This window comes from Bubalus bubalis, chromosome 19 (genome assembly GCF_019923935.1).
Source record: "Bubalus bubalis isolate 160015118507 breed Murrah chromosome 19, NDDB_SH_1, whole genome shotgun sequence".
NCBI lineage: Eukaryota > Metazoa > Chordata > Mammalia > Artiodactyla > Bovidae > Bubalus > Bubalus bubalis.
The window spans coordinates 33,358,723-33,384,722 of NC_059175.1; the positions used below are offsets into that span (position 1 = coordinate 33,358,723).

The following is a 26,000-nucleotide window of genomic DNA, read 5'->3' on the forward strand; positions in this document are numbered from 1 at the left end:
GTAATAAGGAGGAAAAGGATATTTTCTCTCTTCTGAGCACCAAGAAGAGAGAATTCTCTCAGAGCTTCCTTAGGAGGCTCCTGTCCATCCAGCTTTATGTCTGCGGGCGAGGAAATACACCCGCTGGGGCCAAGGATCCCTCAGAGACCCTCGTCTTCCCAGAAATCTGTGCCCTGAATGCAGCCTTCTCCTCCTTCCAGATTTCATATGTTTGCCAGCTGACTTCCCAGGTGGCACTAGTGGTAAAGAACCCGCCTGCCAATGCAGGAGATGTAAGAGGCGCAGGTTCAATCCCTGGGTCAGGAAGATCCCCTGGAGGAGGACATGGCCTGTCACACTCCAGTATTCTTGCTGGAGGCACCCAAGACCTAGGAATAAGGCATCCCATCTCCCTATGCTAATACCACACACCCAAGCATCTTACATTTCGTCAACTCACGTGACCTTCAAATTATCTTTGTAGAATGTTTGCTAATCCCTGATCAGAAAAGGTTAATAAGGACGGTGTTAAAGAATGGGGTGTGCCATAAAGAATTTCAACCCAGGGGAACAATTCAGCAATGAAGTATTTTTAAAGATAGCTTTTGCGAGATCCTGACAGGAAGTCAGTATCAGACAACTGGGTTAATTAGTGAAGATGTTAACCATCTCAAATATGTGCCTGATGCTTTGTCCAAAGAAAATAAATAAGAGGGGGTGGTAAATCTGAAAATAATACAACTGTTATTGACTGCCTACTATGTGCCTGGCACTGTACTAATTACTTTGTGTTCTTAACCTCATTTAATTCTGACAACTTTCTGTTATCACTGTATCTACTATTTTTATCCTGATTTGAGGGGTGTGCAGTTAACTTGCTCAAGGTCTCAGAGCAGGCAGGTGGCAGATCTGCTTGATGCCAAAGCTGCTACTCGCATCCACTGAGCCAGACCACCTCCCAGTTCCCCAGCCTTTTGTAACAGCAGCATCAGGAACACTTGAAGCACACACGAGGGCTTCCCAGGTGATGCTAGTGGTAAAGAGCCCAACTACCAATGCAGGAGAAGCAAGAGATATAGGTTCAATCCCTGGGTCTGGAAGATCCCCTGGAGTAGGAAATACAACCCACTCCAGTATTCTTGCCTGGAGAATCCCCATGGACAGAGGGCTACAGTCCATAAGGTTGCAGAGAGTCAGACAGAACTGAGCGACTTCAGCACATCTAGACCAAGGAACAGAGGAATGGCATCTAGATGTCAAGGCACTCTCAGTGATTCTTACTGCCCACCTGCCTCTCCCGTTCAGCTGACCCCAGTGTTAAAAACCAAGCACTCCCTGATAACATCATCATGTAGGGTTTAAATGTTTCAATAGCAGCCATGATGTATTCCATGCATCTGCAGGGGGCATTGAGTTTTATGTAATTGCCAGGAGGTCTGGACTCCATTACCGCAAATGCTCCAGCTCCTCGTCTTCGCATTGCCTGGTTTCTGAGGTTTCTCCAATGCAGGATTTCCCACCACCACTGGGAGGCGGGTTATTGCATTGTCGGCTTCTTGTTTTCTTCCCTTGAACACAGGGACCCCAAGAGGACCAGCAGTTCCACCCTCCATCCACCCCTCCTGCAAATAAAGAGAGATTTTTTGGAGAGCACTTGGAGAGAAAGATTTCTGTGCTTAATACTAAGCTTTCTGCTAAGTGGTGACTGAGGGAGGGGACAATCCGGAGTGCACTCCCTTCACTCTGTTCACTGAGGTCTTCCACAATGGCCAGACTGTCCCGCACACTGACTAGGATTGTCCATATTAAGACTGCATTAACAACTTTCTTGCAAAAATATCTTAAATTTGTGTATTATTTTACATTTTCAAAGCACTTCCACATGCATTTTTTTCATTCATTTGCTTCTCACAAGAATTAATGGAGGTGGCCAAGAGGTCTGTTAACATTTTCATTTGATAGGCATGGAACCCAAAACCAAATGGTTAAATGCTATGTCCAGCGCTATACTGTCAGCCGAGTGCCACATCCTGACTGTAACTCAGTCTTACAGCTGAATCCAGGCTCTTTTTTTTTTATCACCTCACAGTCTCTCAATAAAGGCATGCAAGGTCCTACTGTTAAAACAGTGATTGGGCCTCAGAAGAACATAGTCTATTGGGTATCCAGGGTTGGAGCTGTATAACATGAGGAAATATGCAAGTAGGAGAAATGTGTCTACCTCCTGTCAGCATCCTTCTTAATCTGCAGGTACCTCCTCACTCACCCTGGCCACCTTCCACCTCAGGGCTGGTTCCTGTCTCACAGTTTTTAGTATTTTCCCCATCATGTTCCTTGGGGGAGGTAAGAGAGAATTGGAAACATATACTAAGAAATTTGCTTTCCAAGTTAGAAACTAATCTCAGGAACCACTCCCTCAAAGCATTATTTTCTGCTAATAGAAGAGAGTGTTTACTGCTCCTTAGCTATTTCTACTGGAGAAGGCAATGACACCCCACTCCAGAACTCTTTTGCCTGGAGAATCCCATGGATGGAGGAGCCTGGTGGGCTGCAGTCCATGGGGTCTCGAAGAGTCAGACACGACTGAGCGACTTCACTTTCACTTTTCACTTTCATGCATTGGAGAAAGAAATGGCAACCCACTCCAGTGTTCTTGCCTGGAAAGTCCCAGGGACGGGGCAGCCTGGTGGGCTGCCATCTATGGGGTCGCACAGAGTTGGACACAACTGAAGCGACGTAGCAGCAGCAGCAGCTATTTCTGCTGCGTGACCTACATCCCTCTTCTTCCCCTCTCTTCCCCAACACTCACTCTTCAGTATTGTGCACACTGAAACTAAAATAATTTGTATAATAATTTTACCCAATCTTCCTTACTCTTTCTTCCACAATTAGAAATTGAGTTGTGAGTATGTGTGTGCTTAGTCGCTCAGTCATGTCCGACTCTTTGCGACTCCATGGGCTGTAGCCCACCAGTCTCCTCAGTCCATGGGGATTCTCCAGGCAAGAATACTGGAGTGGGTTGCCATGCCCTCATCCAGGGGATCTTCTCAACCCAGGGATCGAGCCCAGTCTTCCGCATTCCAGGCAGATTCTTTACCATCTGAGCCATCAGTATTAATAGTAGGTAATAAGAGCTTGATGTTTTATGATTGCTACTCCATTCCTCACCAGCAGGGGGAGCTTCCAGTTTAGCTGCTGCTGCTGCTACTTCACTTCAGTCGTGTCCAAGACTCTGAGCGACCCCATGGACAGCAGCCCACCAGGCTCTCCCGTCCCTGGGATTCTCCAGGCAAGAACACTGGAGTGGGTTGCCATTTCCTTCTCCAATGCATGAAAGTGAAAAGTGAAAGTGAAGTCGCTCAGTCGTGTCCGACCCTCAGCGACCCCATGGACTGCAGCCTTCCAGGCTCCTTCATCCACGGGATTTTCCAGGCAAGAGTACTGGAGTGGTCCAGTTTAGCAAACAGCTGTAAATCAGCCCTTCAAAGGAATGAATCACAGAGGTGGTATTTTAATTTATCAGGACTGGTCACTTCGGAAGATATTAGGAGGCAAAGATGCTTTCTTGATGTTTGTCTATAAGCAACCATGGTTTAGTCATCTATTCATTTATCAAACATTTATTTATTAAGTCACTTTATGAATCAAGCCCTATGTCAGGCTCCAGGAATAAAGGAAGCAAACAGTTCTGACCTTAAGAAATGAGTTTCGAGATGAAAGAGCCACATAAATAAATATAAAAACAAATATACACAAATCGTCTCATACTTTGCCTACTCATAAAGTCAACTTCATGTGCTAAATACTTAAAGCACCAAATGCTCTGTTGAGTACACAGCTGTTGTTCAACAAATATTTGTGAATGAATGATTAATTGGTGGGACATAATGGAAAATAAAAACAGTAGTGTTTCCAAAGGCTTGCCACCAGAAAGGTTAGTCAGTGCAGACGAAAGCTCTGTAGACGTCAGTTAAGACAAAACTTTACTGAGATGACCATGGAAGGATGGAACATGTTTCAGGCAATAAATCTATTCTAATGGAGAGTGGAGGACTGGAGGCAGGTCTGTTAGTTCAGCGGCTCCCCTGGTGGCTCAGATGGTAAAGAATCCGCCTGCAATGCAGAAGACCCGGGTTCATTCCCTGGGTCAGGAAGATCCCCTGGAGAAGGGAATTGGCAAGCCACTCCAGTATTCTTGCCTGGAGAATCCCATGGACAGAGGAGCCCGGCAGGCTACAGTCCACGGGATCACGAAGAATCAGACACAACTGAAGCAACTATCACTTTCTGTTAGTTCAGATGGGGAAATCAGTGAGACAGCAAAGGGCCCTGACCCCAGTAGCTACAATCTGAAGGTGGAATAGAGAGGGAGAGTAAGATTCAAAGCCTGATGAGACTTCGCCCTATATCCATACATGAAGAAGCACAGTCTCAGAGGCCAGAGGGAAAGTGGCCACCGTGAGCGCAGCACACTGACCTGCTTGATCCCCTAAGAGGACTCCCTGCTCACACGCCACACCAGACGTTTTCGGTTTGCAGTAACACTGACACTGGCTTCCCTGAACAGTGGCCATGCCACCGTTTTGACAAGGCCGGCAATGGCAGGGGTCAAATTCATCCAGATACTCCTCGATGGCCCGTTTCAGGTATAGCTTTTTCACAGAGGCACAGGGTACTTCCTTGACCAGTTCATACAAAGGTGTTAGCTACACAGATAAAGACGTATCACATGGTCAGTAATCAGAGTTTTAGTAAGAATATTTTCCTTTCAGCATTTTGGCTCAACCCCATTAAAATAAAATCAAAAGCCACTCATCTTCATTCCAACTATTTCTTTTTCCAATAAAAAAAGAAAGCAACCCACTTTCTTTACAAGACAAATCTAGGGAAAACTAGGAATATTTTTTGCATTTTGTGTGAATGCATAAAAATTTTTAAAACCAATAGGACCTTCATTTTCTAGTTATTAAAAGATTGTTTTGAAGACCACACATCTCCACCCTTGCAAGATTCAGGTTCTCTTCAAGGCGATGTACCACATATGTTGTAGACTATGCATTTCTTAACAAGTTAACATGTATAAATCTGAAGCTGTTTTTACTGGTGCCTGTCTTTTTTTTTTTTTTTAATGAGTGTCACAGATCAAGTTTTTGTGTGTTGTGTTCCTAACACCATTTTCCCCATAAGCCCTGTGGTCTTTATTGCACAGATTTGCCTAACTCTCTGATTTTTAGGAACACATATGTTGTGTTATACAAGAACTGACTGTACCAATAAAACATCCTAAAATTCTGCCAGCCAAATTGATTCTTTTTAGAACTAACCTGCATGACTCCAGGAACCGATAAACCATGGGCACAGGAAGAAAGATGATCTGACAAATGTAATACTAGACAAGCCTAAGTACCTTCCTATTGAAAGAATCTATAACTCCTCTGAATCAGGGACCAGGAAGGCATAACCCAGTTTAGGTCAAATGCTAGAAATGCAAATTTTAGCATTAATTTCTCTTGGGATCTACAAGACATTTAACCTTTACAACTGAAATATGGACATACAAGATAATGAACCTTCTGTTTCCTATTATGTATGCATTCATTTCACTATACAAACCATAATTGGGATACAGAAAACGCTAATTACAGCCTTCTCTGTTTAAGCACCTTGATTTAATCTCACTTTCCCAGTGCAAATAAACATGACTGCTTTCTGGTGCTTTCTTCTTCCTTTTTTTTTTTTTTTTTTTTAATGTTTTTTATTGGAGTACAGCTGATTAACAATGTTGTAACAGTTTCAGATGCACAGCAAAGGGACTCAGCCATACATAAACATGTTTCCATTCTCCCCCAAACTCCCCTCCAATCCAGGCCGCCACCTAGCGCTGAACATCACATACCTTTTGTTTTATGACTTCAGGAAGATCAGATACAGATCCTGCCCACTGAGAATATCGCCGTTTGTTTCCAGCAGGATTGTTCAGATCCAGGTAACTAAGGCCAGCCGAGAAGCCAGAATATCCTCCTCTGACAAATGGGACCCCTCGCAACAAATTGCCCCCATTTTCTACTCAAGGAAAAATCAAATAAGTTCAGATGTACAGATGAAATGAGAATGAGAAAATGAAATTGAAAGTATATCAAGTATTTTAACACAATCCATTTAAATTGTATGACGTTCTGGGAAAGGAAAAACTATGGAGACAGTAAAAATACCTGTGGTTGCCAAGTAGGAGGGATTTTTAGTGGATTTTTAAGATCTTTAAGGGCCTTCTAGAGCAGTGAAATTGCTGTATATGAAACTATAATGGATTGTTGTTGAGTTGCTAAGTCGTGTCTGACTCTTTTTCGATCCCATGGACTGCAGCCCGTCAGTCTCCTCTGTTCATGGGATTTCCCAGGCAAATATACTGAAGTGGGTTGCGATTTCCTACTCCAGGGGATCTTCCCAACCCAGGGTTGGAACCTATATCTCCTGCATTGGCCAGCAGATTGTTTACCACTGAGTCATCAGCGAAGCCCACTCTACTGTTTACATGTTATTATGTATTTGTCCAAACCCACTGAATACACAGAACCCTCATGTAAACTATGGACTCTGAGTGATTATTCTGTGTCAGTATGGGTTCATCAGTTGTAACAAATGGACCACTGTGGCCTGGATCTTGATAGTGGAGGAGGCTGTGCCCGTGGTTGGGGATATAGGGATTCTCTGTACTTTTTGCTCAATCACTTAGTGAACCTAAAATTACTCTAAAAACAATATCTATTAAGAGAGAAAATAAAACAGACACAATCATTACCTAGTGGTAGATGATTATTAAGAGATTATTACTCATATTCTTAATGTTCTTAGTATAATAAGAATATTTGGGAGAGGGAGGTGGGGGATGATTTGGGAGAATGGCATTGAAACATGTATAATACCATATAAGAAATGAATCGCCAGTCCAGGTTTGATGCAGGATACAGGATGTTTGGGGCTGGTGCACTGGGATGACCCAGAGGGATGGTATGGAGAGGGAGGTGGGAGGGGGGTTCAGGATTGGGAACACGTGTACACCCGTGGCGGATTCATGTTGATGTATGGCAAAACCAATACAATATTATAAAGTAATTAGCCTCTAATTAAAATAAATAAATTCTAAAAAATAATAAATAAATTAGCATATTTTTTTAAAAAAGAATATTTGTTATACAGGCAACTGTCTTGTTTCTTAGAAAATACATGTATATACTTAGGGATGAAACATTATGCTGTTTGAAACTTCCAAGTGATTCAGCAAATATTACAAATATTTTAAATACATATTTTTGTATTGCTAAACAGTCAACATTATAAATACTATACGTAGATATATATGTAAATATATCAAAATAATAATTATTACATATAAGGGATGGGTACATGAGTATTTATTACTATTTTCTTTCAACATTTCTGTATGTTAGAAATTTTTCACAAGAAAATGTCAGGAGGGAAAGTTCATTGCATCTGGAATACTATAGTAAACAAAATGCTTTTAATTAACAGGCATACATTAACACATAAAAAGTGTTTTTAAAAACTCAAATACTAATCAAATCCCTTTTTTTTCATATCTGTGCCTTATAATTTCAGAAATATTTTCATCTCCATGTGTAGCTGATTCTACACTGATCATGACTGGAAATTCCTAACTTGCTAATCAGAGCTTGATTTTCATTTTCTTTTTTTAATCAAATTTTATAATTTCATCCAATTTTACAAATTTAAAAATTACATTTTTATAATCAGAATATTAAGAAATATTAAGTCTCATAATTTTAATAAAAATACCCGTGTGTCCTCATCTTGTTAGTTACATCTTTAATATGCAAAAAGAACCACTTTTAAAGCAGTGTATTGCTAAGTTCAGTCCCTGAACTCCCAGAATCACCTGAACGACTGCAGATTTCTGATATCAGATGGATTTCTAGAAGGAAATAGCTGGGAGAAAAGCCGTGGACTGAGCAGCTGAACAGGCTAACCAGGTAATCCTCATGCACACCAAAGTCTGCGAATTACCACCTTAACTGATAAGCTTGTTTACAAAATACAGAGTCTGAGAAATCAGCTTTCATATTTATTTTTAAGCCTGTAGCCTCTCTCTCTACGCCTCAATAAGCTTTCTGCTCAGCTGGCCCTCTTCCCCTAGACAACAGCCCAGGACAACAGCGAAGGATCCAGACTATGAAGCCAGACATTGGAATCTCAAGCCTGACACCAACTGCAGTCTTAGGTAACCTCTCTGTGGCTCAGTGCCCTTGTCAGTAAAATGGAAATAAGGAATAATATCCAGCTCTTAGGTGGGAGTATATTGGCTAATTCTTGTAAATCACTTAAAATGGTGCTGGGCACATTGTAAGTGCTACCTGTTTGTTAAGCCCGAAAGAAAAAATAACACAAAATAACATTGACGAGCCACTTCTAATCACCAACCCAGCTGATAGCTGATGTCAACACCTTTTCAAAGCTCCCACTTTCATTTATATTTCCAGATCATTGTATTTCCATATTGTTCAACTACTTGTCCTTCTCCTTTGTCCCGTCAGCTCTAAGAAGACAGGCTCTTTTCTAGTGTGTTCACTGCTGCCTCACTAATGCCTCGAACAATTTCTTCAGACACTATAGGTTCCATAAATAGTTGATGAACACAGTAAGTAAATGAAGAATTAAAGCCTGGCTTAACAGTGTCTCCCTCCTCCTTGCATTTATCCGCTAAAGAATCCTCACTTCCCTGATGAGGACCTTAGCACCTGCATCAGTCTTCTCCTTCATCCCAACTTCTGCCATCATCCCAAGAGAACTTGAGCCCCAGTATCACTCCATGGCCTTACACATTTCACAGCACAGTCTCATTTACATCCCTACACACTAAAAATCTCTTCATCTTAGGCAATTAAGTCTTAATCACCAAATCCAATAAAGAATCTTCAGACGTTCTCTTACTTAACTTCACTCTAGCACTTCTCGCTATCAGCTTCTTCTCCTCTACCTTCCATTTTACTCATCTCTTCTGGTTTTTATCCTATCAGATTATTCCCTTTCAATCCCTCTTGTTTCACTACAACTTTATATTTGTCATCTTTCATTTATTCGCTCCCTGTACTGAATCCTTTAACAGCATCCCTCACCATCAGGATGAAACCCAAACTCTCTGACACAGTGTCTAGACAGTCTAAATCAGCTTACCCTTCCAGTTCCTTTCTCAATCACTCAAAGACTAACACACCACCTCCCCTACTCTGCCACCACCATCACCACCACCACCATGCACCAAAATCTTTGCCTGCACTGAGCATCCATATTACAGAGTGAAACTGAAGCTTCCCCTCTTGGTGTCCTTTTTCTAGACTGGTTTGCCAACCATCCTCACAGGAGACAGTGGTGGTGTACACGGAGGACATAGTTACAGAGCACAGGACATACCCAGTGAACCTTCTGCTCTGCACGATGGATGGATGCATGGATGCAGATGGATGTCCATGACATCCGACAGAGAGATCACAGGTAAAATAGCCAAGTATTTGAAAAACGCAAAATAGAACGCCTGCTGAAATGTCAAAGTCCCTTGGAGACCACGAATTAACCATAAGGGGATAAACTTGTAATGAAAATTACCCCCTTCTCATTTACCTGAAACCGATTTTAAGACCTCTTCCATCGTTGTGCATTTTTGTTTTGATGATGTAAACAAAAACTGGAAATGTGAGGAAGCACATTTCCTCTTGTCCTCTGAATGGAAATCTGGAGGAAAAAATTTTAAACGTGCTTAGTTTCCCCATTTGCTGAAAATCTTCTTTGAGATGCCAGGTGTGAGAGTGGGAGAAGAGATTGTTTCCTACCACTGTGGCCATATAATCAAATATGTTATGATGTGTATATTTTCAAGTGCTCTAGAAGGATCAAAGGTCAAAAAAAGCAATATTTGATCTTTGTTATAAACAAAATAAGATACATGCATATATTTAGGGATAAAGCATCAAGTGTCTGTCTCACTTTCAAATGATTCAGCTGATATTGGCTTCTAATATCTTTAACCAGAGGGTGGGGTTACATGGATGATTTCTATATGAAACAGTGGAGGGAACTAAAATTGAACACCCCAAAGTTTGATATCTTTCACCCAACCACAGTCAGCTTCTCAGGCACAAGGCAAATAAGTAAAAGTTAATATGCAATGGCCTCCAGCCCACCTACTGGAGACACCAAAAACTGGGTTCTGGTTCTATAGTAATTAATTCCTAAAACCCTAGTTCTAGTGCCTCAGTCTCTCCATCTTTAACAGCTCTGGTTTCTACATTTTCTTCCAATGACATCTTAGTTGGTTATAATTTCTACTCATTATCAATTGGAATTTTGCCAATGTAATTTTAAAAAAGAGGATAGAAAATAATAAAGAGTAGAAATACATTTTAATATAATTTTACGAACAATATTATAATAAACTCAATATTTCTTAAAGAACACTTGTATGTATCATATCCCAGGAGCCTTGATTGATTTCAATTAAAACTTTGGGGAAGAACAGAAACTGCTCAAGTAAAATTTTTACTCAAAATTTTTACAAACTCAGAAGTCTTTTTTAAAAATCCTCTTCATTTCTTTTAAGATTTAAAGAAAAAAAACATGATCATGAAACTGAGTTTAGATCAAGCCGTTTTCTGGATTAATTCCCCAAAGAAATATTGCCTCTGTTGTTGCTACAAAAACCTATACTTGTGCATTCATTTCCAACCTATTGAGGTTGGAAATGTTCACATTCTAATTGAACCATAATTGGTTAAAAAAAAAAAAAAATTAAGCCCAAGGGGGGAAAATAGTCCATGGAAACAGAAAATATTGTGGTTTACCCACAAGAGAAGGCTATATTCCTCCTCTGAATCTCATCTGAAAAGTCTTACTCTCCTCCAAAGTGGTAAGAAAGTCTTGACTGAAGAGGTGAACTGGGATAGAGAAGCAAGTGTGGCCGCGAGCTTCAGGACAAAACCGGGAAGAAGTTTGGACTTGGCTCATAAATAAGCCAGGGCCAAAAGGTCTTTGGAGAGGAAGAGTGGATCCTAAGACTCACATGCTCCTCCAACATGGCAGTAGCTGGTGGGGAACATCCTCTCACCGTGGAATCAACCAACATGAACTCAGTAGCGTGCCCAGTTTCTAACAAGAATCAGGCAATTCCAGCAGCAACATAACATAAGGATAAAGCTAAGCTGATGCTGGAGCCAGCTAGACTTCCTTACAATCTGTATGCCTTGAGATGAGTCTCTTCACAGCACTGAGTCTGCATTTCTCAGTCTGTGGGGCAGGAGCCATAATGGATATATCACTGAGTAACAGTGAGGATCATTGCTGACATAGACAACTCACCTGTTGAGAAGGAATCAATAAATTTAAGCTATTGTTACAAGTCTTAGGTAGTAAGCAAACTTGTGATATTCAGAGCAGATTTGTTTTTAAAGGCATGGAAGTGGTAAAGAACAGAGGCAAATTAAAAAAAATACTTCATTGAAACATTTTGAGTTCTGCAATATTAGTAAAATCCTCATCCGTTTTCCTCAAGGAATATTACTTAATCTGAGAAATGGGGAGATCAAAAAGTATTATAAAAATCTAATCAACACCCTCTAGTTATCTCTAATGACTTAACTTTCATTTCAGGATACTATCCAAAAGAGTAGGCAAGCTTTTTCTTAAGGCCTGGAAGATTTTGTGTAGAGTATAATGGATTCATACAATTTTGGATTCCTTTGCAATTTAACCTCTATTTGTCATATTTTAAAGCTCTAAAGTTTAACTACAGGTTATTCCCCCATTAAAATCCTTGCAATGCTTATATATAGCAATGTTTTTAATTACCAAATTTTTTGACTTTTTCTGAGTCCATATGAAAGATAACTTTGTATTCTCCTCCTAAGGACCCAGACTGAAGATAATGCGTCCCATACTGGTCAATCAATCTTCGGTAGGCGCTGTAGTCATACAGAGAGGGAAGGTAAGAGAGTTCCTTCCAGAATGACTCAGCCAGTTGTAAAAATTCCGGATTGTTATTGATAAACTGAGCCACTTCAACAGTGTTCTGAAGAACCAACAATTGATAACTCTATAGGAAGAAGAAAGAGTAAAAGGCATTTTAGGTTGAAGATTAAAAGGCAACGGAAATAGTTTCTGGTCCAATGTCTCCATCAACAGTCACCTACATTAATGCAGACTTTATGAATTTTTGTTTTTGATGCATAATGAGGTCTCTTCTGAGCCCACCCACTTGAAGCAATCTAAGGAATTTTTGGAATCTCAAACAGGAATAACATCTGAGTGATGACTTCATAACTTGTTTTATAGCTAACTTTTAAAACTCCAAGACAAAATTGTTATGCCCTCCTCAACTAGCAAAAAGGAATCAGTATCATTGACTACTAAATAATCTCACAAATAGGGATATAATGTCCCTAGAGTCCACATCTTGACAATGACTTATCAGTAGGGTGATCTAATTTATCTTTCATACTGGGGTATTTACAGGGTAAGCCACTTAATAATGAGATCTTTTAAACCCTTCCTAGGCATCTTTTCATGATATCCAAGACAGAGTTAACTTACACTAAATTCTCACTTATATGAATAATATAATATGGATATGATAAATGTTTTTACACTCATATTTCCACTTAGTCATAAAACAAACAATATCTATATTCCTTTATACCTTGCTTATGTGATTTATTTATCAAGTTACTGACTTTAAGAATGAGATGAATTGTGCATATTATGAATGATAATCAGCCTGAAAAATACTTCACCACTAAGTATGTATCAATTAGTACAATTCATCCCAACTGTTCAGGTTGCCCGTGATGAAAGTCTTAGTATCTCAAAACAACAGAATATCTAAAGTTAAGTCTTTTAACTCCTCAGATGAAAATGTTGGTCTCTCCAAAGTAATAAGGTATTTTAACATCTTTTATTGTAATACAGCTTATTTGAAAAACTCTAGTATTAGTGTTTCAGAAGTACATCTTCATTGGATTTTTGAAATTGTATATAACACCTATAGTACCATCAGTAATCATGATTTAGAAATTTAGGCTAGTTTTAACTAGAAGATTTTAAAGTTATAAGTATTTTTTGGATTTTTAAATAAGAACAAATAATGAGAAAATAAAAAGTGTAAATAAATACAACATGAAAGAGAATTAACAAGACAAAAGCTATACCTTTTAAAGAAGTATATTAGATTATCTCTTTGAAGAAAATACTATGCCCTAATTAAAAAAGGATGGCTGATTATTTTGGTAAATATACTTTTGTTAATGTTAGAAATACTTAAACCAGCAAAATATGGAAAAGTTAATGAATATTTCACACTAACCTTTTTCTTAGCGAGTATATTCATATTTGAAGAGTAACCGTATGAAGAAGATGAAGAACTAAAAAAGAGGATACGTCCTTTACTAGATGATGAATGTTCTGTTGATGTCTCTTTTACATAAGCCCAGGTACTATTGTAAAATTCATTATTAAAATCATTATTTATTTTCACCTATAAAGAAAATGAAAATTTTTGCTGTGAGCAAATTAAGGTCTTAGATGTAACCAAGAATAATTTGTCATGGCTTCCCTGGTGGCACAGAGGGTAAAGAATTTTCTTGCAATGCAGGAGACCTGGGTTTGATTCCTGGATTGGGAAGATCCCCTGGAGAAGGAAATGACAATCCACTCTAGTACTCTGGCCTAGGAAATTTCATGGACAGAGGAACTTGGCAGGCTACAATTCCTGGGGTTGTAAAAGTCAGACATGACTTAATGACTAAACTACAACCACCACACCTTAAATATGTACCATAAAGAAAATGAAAAATTTTGCTATGATCAAATTAAGGCCTTAGATGGAACCAAGAATCTTTCATCATAGATCCCTTAACATGGATACTTTCTTCACATGATCTTCTCCAAAAGACAAAGCTCTTCATTAATGTAAAACAACAGTGATTCTCACTAAAACCAGGCCTATATGACTGTAAAGAATAGAGTTCATTATAATAATTACTTAGTCCATTATTATAACAATTAGTGCATTATTAGAATTACTCCTTGTCAACCAGGAGACATAGGACTAATAACAGCAATCCCATGTGATTCACAAAATATGTTTGTGTACAAACATCTTGCATTTTCCTTTAATGCCAGCATTTAGCCCAGAAGTGAGCAAATCACCAGAGTTATGCTAACAGAGACCTACAGAGCAGCTAGCTCTTGACTTTTCATCCAATAGAGGGACACAGAGATGCAAACAGGTGATATGAACTAGTTAGATCTCTGGGGCTGTGTTTTTGAAATGTTCTATATGATCCGTAGTGGATTTAAATTTCTGATTCTGTTAGACTTAAATAAATGCTAGGGTTGGAATTGTTTTTCCTTTGCTAGATGGTAGAAGAAAAAGCCATCCCAGAAGAATTTTAAAATAGACAACAGGATAGTCACATGTGGCTGAGAAGGGACAGCTCCAGCATTCATGGAGAAGACTATCACTTCTTTATCCTTTATTTTGTCCTAGATTAAGTGTCAAATGAGGGCTATCAAGCAATATAAATGTTGGAAGCATCCAGTGGAAGGTAAGGTAATTAAGAAGTGAGCATACATCCCATCTAAGAGGGTCTAAACATTCAAACCCATCAGGCAGTTTTGTATGTTACTACAAGTTCTAGCATTGACAGATACCTGATGTTTCAGGAAAAGATATATATATATATATATATATATATATATATATATATATATAAATCTTCATGAAAAAAACTTTAATTTTTTAAATCATAGGCAACTAACTTGCTAAAAATGTGAGTCACCAGGAGAATAAAACAAAACATGCAATATGACTCTCAGTCTGCTCTGTATGAATATTCAAATCAGTAACTCTTCTTTCACAAGTATTTGTCTTTTATTATATGTTTATATACCTCTGTATTTAAAATCAAGGTATAAAAAATGCATAAAAAACCTAAATGATGAATATGATACATTTTTTTGGAGGAGGAAATGGCAACCCACTCCAGTATGCTTGCCTGGAAAATCCCATGGATGGAGTAGCCTGGCAGGCTATAGTCCATGGGGTCTCAAAGAGTCAGAAATGACTGAGCTGCTTCACTTTCACTTTTCCTGATACATTTTTAAAATAAAGCTAAAAAAAATACAATATTATGCAGCCATCGTAAATGATGCTTGTGAGGACAAACTATTCATGTTAAATGAAAAAGCAAGCATAACTGTGATATTTAGAAATCCTATTAACTACAAATATGCAAGTGTATGCCCAGTCAAAAAAAAAAGACTAGAAAGAAATTCAACAGCAGAATGCCAGGAAATATTGTAATACTTTTGTCACTGCTGCTGCTAAGTCGCTTCAGTTGTGTCCAACTCTGTGCGACCCCATAGATGGCAGCCCATCAGGCTCCCCCGTCCCTGGAATTCTCCAGTCAAGAACACTGGAGTGGGTTGCCATTTCCTTCTCCAATGCATGAAAGTGAAAAGTGAAAGTGAAGTCGCTCAGTCGTGTCCTACTCCCAGCGACCCCATGGACTGCAGCCCACCAGGCTCCTCCATCCATGGGATTCTTCAGGCAAGAGTACTGGAGTGGGGTGTCACTACCCATGTTAAAAATTAGGCATGCCTTCCAAAAACATGCCAGAAGAGAAGAAAAAATGGATTTAGCTATACCTTTTATTTCAGCATTATTTTCAATATATTATGCAATTGACTTGCTTAAAATTCAAGTGCAAAAATTCAGCTCAAGTCAAAATGAAGAATACACTATTATTCTTGACTACAAAGAGGATATTATTATTTTTATTCTTGACTACAAAGAGGACATTATTGTTTTTGGCTGCACCAGTGGCATGTGAGATCTTAGTTCCCCAGCCAGGGATGGAACCTGAGCCCCCTGAAGTGGAAGCATTCAGAATCTTAACAACTGAATCACCAGGCAAGTCTCAAAAAGGACATTATTAAAAATGTATTAGGGATTTCTAGAGCCATTAGATAGTGTCTCAGTCATATTTGGTCTTGGATAGACACAGAAGTTAGTTTTTCCTTTCTTAAGAAAGAAAAGTTATCTACCTTCCTGTTAAAGCAAAAAAAAAAAAAAAATAGTCTATTTTTTCTTATCTTCAAATGCACAATTCAAATACTTGATTCATGATTTATGCACATAAGCCTATTCAGAACATGAATTCAGCATCTCCTCACTCCTGTGAACTCTCCACATTGCCACAGGAATCTTTTCTCAAGGTAGTGTGATTTTTTTTTTCATTAGTTCATTGTGTTTATTTTGTGTATATTTTAAAATTTACACATAATTTTATTTTATAGAAAACACCCTCTTTTTTGTAAACAAGGATAAATCAGACCTTATATCTGATTATATTAAGAATTATATCAATTATATAATAAGAATTATATAATATCAATTATATCAATTCTTAATATTAATTGATGCAGCCTTCAATCTCTTTCTTTTTTTTTAACTTTTTATTTTTTAACTTTACAATATTGTATTGGTTTTGCCATGTATCAACATGAATCTGCCACAGGTATACATGTGTGCCCCATCCTGAACCCTCCTCCCTCCTCCCTCCTCCCTCCCTGTAGTGTGATCTTAAATTTGCTTCAGTTAATACCCTCTTCACTCTGGCTAAGATCCTGAATTCCCCCAGACTGAGTCTTCCTCTGAAATCACAATTCAAACATCCTACACTCTGACTTTTTTACTCTTTCAACTCTCATTCTACTTTTGCCATAGCTTATTATTCAACTTCATAGAAAGAAGCTCTGCAAGTTACTTTCCCTTCTCTTTCCCTATCAGCACCTTCATTTTTTCACTTCCTTCCTGTCGTGGGTAAGCTTCATGGTTCATGACTTCAACCATTCTCATGCCAATGAACCTAACTCTTGCCAATGAGCCTTGTCTAGGTATGTTCTGCCACCGTATTTGCCAGGCAGAAACTCAACTCTAGTTCAATCCTCACAGCCAAGCAGCTTAGCACTACTACAGAAAAATCACACAACTATCCATTGGTGGTATGAAAAGTTCTTTCATGATTTCTAATTTCAGGGGAACCCTCAATACATGCCAGCAATCCTAAATCTCTAGCCAATTCTTTCTCCCATTCCCTACAGTATCAGTTTCAAAAGTTCTGCATCCATCTCAACCCCTCACTCTTACAGCCATTTCTTTCACTCTTAGAAGATAACCTTAATCTCTTTCTTTACAAATATTCCCTCTGTCAGACAAGAGACTACTCGTACTTCTGGCTAACAAATCTACAAACTTATGAACACCTTCACTTCCTTTCTGCACACGTGTTCCTCTTCCTATCTAAGGCTAATTTCTCTGACCTCTTTCTATACTGCATTTCTTCCCACCTCTCCAAAGGACCAATTAAATCAATTACTCCCTGTCTTACAGCTTCAAGTTTTCTTTCTCTACTGGCTTATTTCTATTAACACTTACACATATTCTGGGGCTTCCCAGGTGGTGCTAGTGGTAAAAATCTTGCCTGCCAGTACAGGAGACGTAAGAGGCATGAGTTAAATCCCTGGGTTGGGAAGATCCCCTGGAGGAAGGCATGGCAACCCACTGCAGTATTCTTGCCTGGAGAATCTCATGAACAGAGGAGCCTGGCAGACGACAGTCCGTGGGGTTGCAAAGAATTGGACACAACTGAAGTGACTTAACGCGTGCCTGTGCGCGCACGTGCGCGCGCACACACACACACACACACACACTCTAATCCTGCCAAAGTAAAAGGCACTACAATGACTCTAAAGTCACACTTCTGGCCTTCACACCCTATAGTTGTCATCTGCCAAAATAATAGATGATACAACCTACCTACTTAGGTTATTATAAAGAAAAAATAAGGTACATTTAAAGCACTTGAAACAGTGCTTAGTATACAGAGGGCTCTTAATATATGTGAGCTATTTTATCATTATTCAAATTATTTTTTTGTTAACAAAGTAGATTTAGAAATCTCGGACAACTAGACTCATACCTTCAGAGGATGCAGAGGATCAGATAACTAAGCATTAATTAAAATTTCCTTTAGAATATGTTTTCGCTATTAATTTGACAGACATATCTGATCTCTAAATAACAAAGTGAGGTAAATCAAAGACAAATATCACATATCACTTATATGTGGAGTCTAAAAAATGATGCAAATGAACTTGTTTACAAGACAGAAACAGACTCACAGACATAGAAAACAAACTTACAGCTACCAAAGGGAAGGAGAGGGACAATAAATTAATTGGGGATTAGCAGATATCAGCTACTAAATATTAAGATAGATAAACATCAAAGTCCAACTGTATAGCAGAGAGAACTATATTTGATATTTTGTAATAAACTATAATGGAAAAGAATCTGAAAAGAATATATATACATATATATATTTAAAGACTCACTTTGCTATACACCAAACACTAACACAACGTTGCAAATCAGTTACATTTCAATAAAAATTTTAATATTATGAAGTACATCCAAGACCAAAACAGGAGGATCCAGAAAGTTGTTTTCTCCACCCTGATCTTTGCTCACTGCCATCTGCAACTCATTACATGCTGAGAATAAACAAGACTGTCTTTCAACATCTCCTAAGCTGAACTAAGCAGGGTGGCACCTTCCCAAAGTGACCATGGAGCAGGAATGTGCTTGAATTTCAAAGGCTTCCTTGCAGTATGAAAAACATGAGCAAACAGAGAAACAAGCATAGCTTCAAAGCAAGTGGCCTCCTCGGTAAGAAACGGGGTTTGTCCTGGGTACGCTATCAAGCTGATTTCCAAAACAGACAGTAGAAGAGAGATTGACCGATACTGTTTTCTGTTTATTTACTAATGTTTATGTTCCAACAAGCCAAAAGTCATGTTCTACCTGAAGAGGGCTGAATCTGCAGTGGCCCCCAGTCTGTCTGAACTGAGGAGAACGTCGACCACCTCTGTATTGGCACCTGGGTTTCACGCTCGCCTGACTGACTCACTGCCTGCTGCTTCCACCTCACTTCCCTTGGGGTGGATTCTCAAAATGTCTCTACTCTTCACTCAGTAACAGGCTGTAATTTCCCTCTACCTCTGACAAACATTCCTTCAAATTCAGTGACTAGAAAGGCATTTCAGATGTCAATCCAAAAACCAAGCCACGCTGTGAAAAATGAATGGCAGGATTATGCTATTATTAAATTATTTTTTTTCTTCATAAGTGGCAGGCTTCCAACATGTCTTCCTTCCAACCATGTCAAAAGTTCTCTCCCTTATTATTTCCTCTCTTCTATATGTGTATGTATACACACACACACACACACACACACACACTTCTCCCCCTTATAATAATGAAAGAATTATCAACACATTACCCTAGGAATAAGAGGAGAAAAATCTCTCTGCATATACCTACCTCACATTCTCCCTTTAGGCCAAACGATAAATTACAATACATGTTTTTCACCATGTTAGAATCTAGAGTTGAAAAAGCATTTAATACAATACATTGGGAGAGTAAACTGGGCTTCCCTGGTAGATCAGCTGGTAAAGAATATACCTGCAATGCAGGAGACCCCAGTTCGATTCCTGGGTCGGGAAGATCCTCTGGAGAATGGATAGGCTACCCACTCCAGTTTGCTTGAGCTTCTGTGGTGGCTCAGATGGTAAAGAATCTGCAGTGTGGGAGGCCTGGCTTTGATCCCTGGGTTGGAAAGATCCCCTGGAGGAGGGCATGTCACCCTACTCCAGTATTCTTGCCTGGAGAATCCCCAAGGACAGAGGAGCCTCATGGGCTACAGTCCATGAGGTCACAAAGAGCAACTAAGCACAGCACAGGGAGAGTAAAATATACTAGAAAAACGAAAGGCTGTGAAGTCTGACATAATGGCATGTGTGCTAAATCACTTCAGCCATCTCCAACTCTGTGCGACCCTATGGGCTGGAGCCCGACAGTCTCCTCTGTCCAAGGGATTCTCCAGGCAAGAATACTGGAGTGGGTTACCATACCCTCCTCCAGGGGATCTTCCCAACCCAGGGAGCAAACCCATGTCCCTTAGATCTCCTGCATTAGCAGGCCGATTCTTTACCACTAGCACCACCTGGGACATGCTGGGACCAAGGCCTAAGCCTTACTACTTATTAATTTAGTGACTTAGAGCAAGTCAGTTGAAGTCCTCTGAGCCTTGATTTCTACTTCTATAAAACAGTAAAATATTACTTACCTTCCATAGATATTGTGAAGATATCATGATTAAAATTATACAAATTTCTTAAAATAGTGTGGATGCCACCAGAGATATTTAAAACTTGGTAGCCATGATCATTTTTCAGATCTGTTTCACTTTCCATTTTCATGATTCAATAATTTTTAAATGTTAACTTAATTCCATTATAAGTTGGAGGTTTGGCGGTTTGCTCCTTATAATCAGAACTGCTTTCTGAAGATGGCTAATTTTGGTAAACTAAAGGCCCTTCCCTCTGAACATTCTAATAGTTTTGCTTTACAAATTTGGGAGTAATCAGTAAGGAGGGTTGAACTGGAAAATTTCGAGTTTTTGGAAGATGAAAGGAAAGGCATGAGAGAGAAAACCTTGGAAAAGAAGAGCAAGAAACAGGCTAAAACAGGATGAGACCAGAAACTTCTTTTTGTTGAGGTTGCGGAAGGACAGACAATTTAAGATGGAAGATCGCAACTGTTTTTGTTGAATGAGTTGGCATTGCTATAGCACACAATCTCTATGTTCCCTTTAAATCTTCAGGAATTTACCCTAAAGCCATTACGCTTTTGTCTGAGTAGATTTTGTGTGGAAATCAAGGAACAGGATGAGATTAGGTAGTGTGTATGACAGAAACAGCCCGCAAGAAGCAGAGGAGACCTCAAGACTATAAATGAAGTTTAAAAGCCTGGAATACAGATGCTGGCAATGATGTGGAGCACAGGTCACTCTTCCACACTGCTGGTGGGGTATAGATGGACTATATATATATATATATATATATAATTTTGGAAACTTTAGAAAAATATAACCTATACATAACCTACAAGGCAGCCATTCGAGTTCCAGGTGTTTGCCCTAGAGAAACTCCAGCTCATTGGCATGGAACAACTCATGCACAAGAACATTCAAGGCATTTTCATAAGAAAAAAAAAAGGAAATAGTAGTAAAAATGCCATCTACATCAGCATGAATAAATTTCAAAACTAACCTTGAGTGAAAGAACAATTCACAGAAGAAAACATACTCTATGATTTATCTGTGTAAGTGGCAAAGAATAAGCAAAACTAAATCACAAATTTTTCTTTAGGACAAAGACATACGGGATAAACATATACAGGAAAACAAGGAAGTGATTAATATCAACACAAAATGTAAGATAGTGTTTACACGGGCTGTACAGGTGGAGAGGATGCAACAGAGAGGGGCAGACGGGAGCCTTTAAGTCAGCAGCAATACTCTTATTTCTTAAGGTGGGTGCTAGGTATACATGAGTCCTATTTGTGTAATTGTTTTGTTGTCCAGTTGCTAAATCTTATCCAACTCTTTGGAACCCCATGGACTGCAGCACACCAAGCTTCCCTGTCCTTCACTATCTCCTGGAGTTTGCTCAAACTCATGTCCGTTGAGTTGGTGATCCAACCATCTAATCCTCTGTTGTCCCCTTCTCCTCCTGCCCTCAATCTTTCCCAGTATCAGATTCTTTTCCAATAAGTCAGCTCCTCGCATTAGGTGGCCAAAGTATTGGAGCCTCAGTATCAGTCCTTTCAATGAATATTCAAGATTGATTTCCTTTAGTATTGACTGGTTTGATCTTATTAGTTTTCTCCAAACTGCAAGTATATGTTATTCACATGCTTCTGCACATATGAAATATTTCATAATTGCCGCCACCAGGGGGAGACTCTGTGGCCAGCAGAGGCCCCGTTGGCAGCGCTGCTTCCTGACCCGCTGGTCTTCCGGAGTTATTACATTAGTGACATCCTGGAGCGTGTGCTCTGTTTTGGAGGGAATATCCTGAATATTACAGGGAACGTGCTCCTGGCACTCTGAACAGTGGAAGAAAATCCACTGGGTAACATCATTACCCTGGTGGCCAAATGGAGGCTGCAGATACAGAAGTAATTCGGGATCTGCCATATCAGAGCTAAAGATAGTTCCCTGCAGCTAAAGATAATTCCCCCACCAAGGATTGATCTCCCTCCAACCTCCACAGTGAAAGCATGGAGTCCCAACCACTGGACCACCAGAGAATTCCTTATTTTGCATTTTTAAGTAATGTTATATAAGGGGTATCATACAGGATGTCCTTGTGGGCTACTTTAATTCAGCATAACTTGCGATTCATCCATGTTGTAGTGCGTATGAGTAGCTCATTCCTTTGCATTGCTGGGTAGTATTGTATTGTATGGATGTAATATCTATTCACTTTTGATCTATAATCGGATTGTTGTCAGTTTTTAGCTATCACAAATAAAGCTGCTATGAACATCTGTGTAAAAAAAAATTAAAAATAAATGCATTTTTAACCATGGCAATGGTTAGGAAATTATCACAATCAGTTATGACTGGAGTCTTAACACCCACACAGGGACAGATTATCAGGTTCCGGGAGCATGGAACTGAAAATGAGACAATAGATATTTCAGCATGAATGACACAAATTAAAAGTATTATTGCCCTGTACCCCAGAGTTAAAGAATATGTGTTCTTAACAAACTAGAGAATATAACATAAAAGAAGTAGACTCACAGATAAGGAAAACAAACTAAAGGGTTACCAGTGGAGCGGGTGGGGGAGAGGGGGCAACACCGGAGAGGAGAGGAGGAGGCACAAAGTAGCAGGAGGGTAAGACAGGCTCAAGGGTGTGTTGTAAAACACCGGGAATATAGCCAGTATTTTTTTAACAACTGTAAATGGAAAGTAGCCTTTAAAAACTGTATAAAATTTTTTAAATGTTTACAAAAAAAAAACATTTTTAAAAGGAAAATGTATTCTTTTTAAGCTCATATAAGACATTTATAAGAACTGATCGCACATGAGGCTACAAGTAAACTCAACAAAATATCAAAAAGCTCAATATCATAAATAATGATCTCTGGCAACAATTTACAGACTAGAAAGACATTAAATCCATAATTAAGTACCTGGAATGTGTAGGAGAGGATATTTCCACTCAGTCTGTAGAAATCTCTCCCATCCCCACTGTACACCTTTCTGCATTGACCACCAAAACTTTTGGTATTGAGGACTTGGTTTCTAAACTGGCCCGTTAGCGCATTGTAACTGTTAAAAAAATGAAAGAAGAAAAGGCTGTTAAAAACCAGAAACAGCAGTTGCTAAAACAGGCATCATTAGTGAACTCTGGATATTCTTGAAACACATTACAGTTAATGTGGGTGATCTCAAATAAAATCCTCCTAAAGCACACCATACATTACCAACTCCCCCTGATTGGTATAATGGCTAACACTAATAAATGGGGAAACCCAAGATCTTTTTAGCCCTAAGAACAGATTTAGGAAACACACAGCTCTTTTGTATCTATGGCAACAGCTGGTTTTAAATTGCATCTTTAGATAAAACCAATACAATTAAGATTACTCTTGAGGAGATAGAACTCTCTACAAATGAATTTCAACTAATTGGCCCCTTAGCATGCTAACTGGTATACTCTTTGGAGTAATTTGAGCACTTTTCTGTTAACATATTTCACATCTATCAGTCTCAGAGATTATCTTAAAACCTTGAAACCTTAACTTGAGCCTGACCTTTAAAAGTTTTTCAGAATTCTTTTTGAAAAGGCAAACAGGATCACTCTAACTTCACTTGAAAGTTCCCAGCTAGCTGAGACAATTACTTTTCATCCCGAAGGTCCCAACATAATTTCTCTTTTCTTCCACTGCTCTCATTCTGTGGTCTCTCAATTCCCTTAAATAGCCCCACATCATTGAATTAGTTCTCCTCCCCATCTCCCTCTCCCATAGGGTGACTGACTGGCCAGGTTTTCTCAGGTCTGAGGGGTTTCCTTGGATGCAGGATTCTCAGCGCTGGGTTTAGCTGCAGGGACAGCTGGTCCTTCCATGCTTTACCGTATATACTTACAGGTGTATATATAGGAATTTTTTTTAATGTTTCAGGATGTGGCAAAGAGGTCTAAGTAAAGGTTGACTATTAGTTGATTTGCTATTAGATTTACCAAACCACAGACTAAAACACAACAAAATGAAAGCTACAGCTCGTAGATGTATACAGGAAGCCACCCGGCACCTTACCCACGTCCGGTAAGCTCTATGTTTGGAGGAGGTTTATCCTTGTCACAGGCAGGTCTGCTTTCTGCATCCTCGCATCTGTCTTCATCAGCACCGTCCTCTTCACAGTCAGAATCCCCATTGCAAACCAAAGATTTGCTGATGCACTGACCTGAACACAAGACCATCCCCCACACAAAAATATTAGAGGAAAAAAGGAAAACACTACCTGGGGTCAAAAGGTTTCAGCCTGGGCTCCCAACACAGTACTGATACTCTAGTGTGAATTTAAGATAAACCCTCACTGCCCAAGGAACGAACGCTGATTATTTTCATCCTCATTTTGCAACATGCAAAATTGATTCTGACCTTGCTGCTGCTCCTGCTGCTGCTAAGTCGCTTCAGTCATGTCCGACTCTGTGCGACCCCAGAGACGGCAGCCCACCAGGCTCCCCCGTCCCTGGGATTCTCCAGGCAAGAACACTGGAGTGGGTTGCCATTTCCTTCTCCAATGCATGAAAGTGAAAAGTGAAAATGAAGTCACTCAGTCATGTCCGACTCTTAGCGACCCCATGGACTGCAGCCTACCAGGCTCCTCCGCCCATGGGATTTTCCAGGCAAGAGTACTGGAGTGGGGTGCCATTGCCTCTGACCTTGCATGAACAATAAAATTGACAATAGAACCCAAATTCAAATTCCGGGCTCTTATCCATAACCATCAAGCATTTTGGTCTCCAAAATCATACAAGGTCAACCATTGGGAAGACAGATTGACTTCCTGCTCTTCAACTTTTGATTTCTTTTCTGAAATCACTGACGAAGATGCTGAAGTCCTGCCTTTCTTGGTATTTTAAATATATATGCTTTGAGAGCATGGGGACTGGATTAAAAAAATAAAATTCATTCTGAAGTCTGTCTTTTCACCTTGCTTATACTTTCTTTTGTTGTGCAGAAGCTTTTAAATTTTAATTAGATCCCATTTGTTTATTTTTGCTTTTATTTCCAATATTCTGGGAGGTGGGTCATAGAGGATCCTGCTGTGATGTATGTCAGAGAGTGTTTTGCCTATGTTCTCCTCTAAGAGTTTTATAGTTTCTGGTCTTATGTTTAGATCTTTAATACATTTTGAGTTTATTTTTGTGTATGGTGTTAGAAAGTGTTCTAGTTTCATTCTTTTACAAGTGGTTGACCAGTTTTCCAACCACCACTTGTTAAAGAGATTGTCTTTTCTCCATTCTATATTCTTGCCTCCTTTGTCAAAGATAAAGTGTCCATAGGTGCATGGGTTTACCTCTGGGCTTTCTGTTTTGTTCCATTGATCTATATTTCTGTCTTTGTGCCAGTACCATACTGTCTTGATAACTGTGGCTTTGTAGTAGAGCCTGAAGTCAGGCAGGTTGATTCCTCCAGTTATAAGCAAGGTGAAAAGACAGCCTTCAGAATGGGAGAAAATAATAGCAAATGAAGAACTGACAAACAACTAATCTCAAAAATATACAAGCAACTCCTACAGCTCAATTCCAGAAAAATAAAAAATCCAATCAAAAAATGGGCCAAAGAACTAAATAGACATTTCTCCAAAGAAGACATACAGATGGCTAACAAACACATGAAAAGATGCTCAACATCACTCATTATCAGAGAAATGCAAATCAAAACCACTATGAGGTACCATTTCACGCCAGTCAGAATGGCTGCAATCCAAAAGTCTACAAGCAAT

General features: G+C 39.3%; 1 protein-coding gene across 1 annotated transcript in view; it reads right to left on the reverse strand.

Moving 5' to 3' along the window:
* C7 (complement C7) overlaps positions 1 to 26,000 on the reverse strand; it is a 59,244-nt gene that overhangs the window by 19,533 nt on the left and 13,711 nt on the right. Inside the window, exons 5-12 of the mRNA XM_006076391.4 lie at positions 24,305 to 24,452; positions 23,177 to 23,315; positions 13,364 to 13,534; positions 11,854 to 12,097; positions 9,634 to 9,744; positions 5,876 to 6,042; positions 4,457 to 4,685; positions 1,430 to 1,601 (exon numbers count right to left, since the gene is read on the reverse strand). Of these exons, the coding sequence (XP_006076453.4) occupies positions 1,430 to 1,601; positions 4,457 to 4,685; positions 5,876 to 6,042; positions 9,634 to 9,744; positions 11,854 to 12,097; positions 13,364 to 13,534; positions 23,177 to 23,315; positions 24,305 to 24,452 (1,381 nt within the window). The remainder of the gene's footprint in view (positions 1 to 1,429; positions 1,602 to 4,456; positions 4,686 to 5,875; positions 6,043 to 9,633; positions 9,745 to 11,853; positions 12,098 to 13,363; positions 13,535 to 23,176; positions 23,316 to 24,304; positions 24,453 to 26,000) is intronic.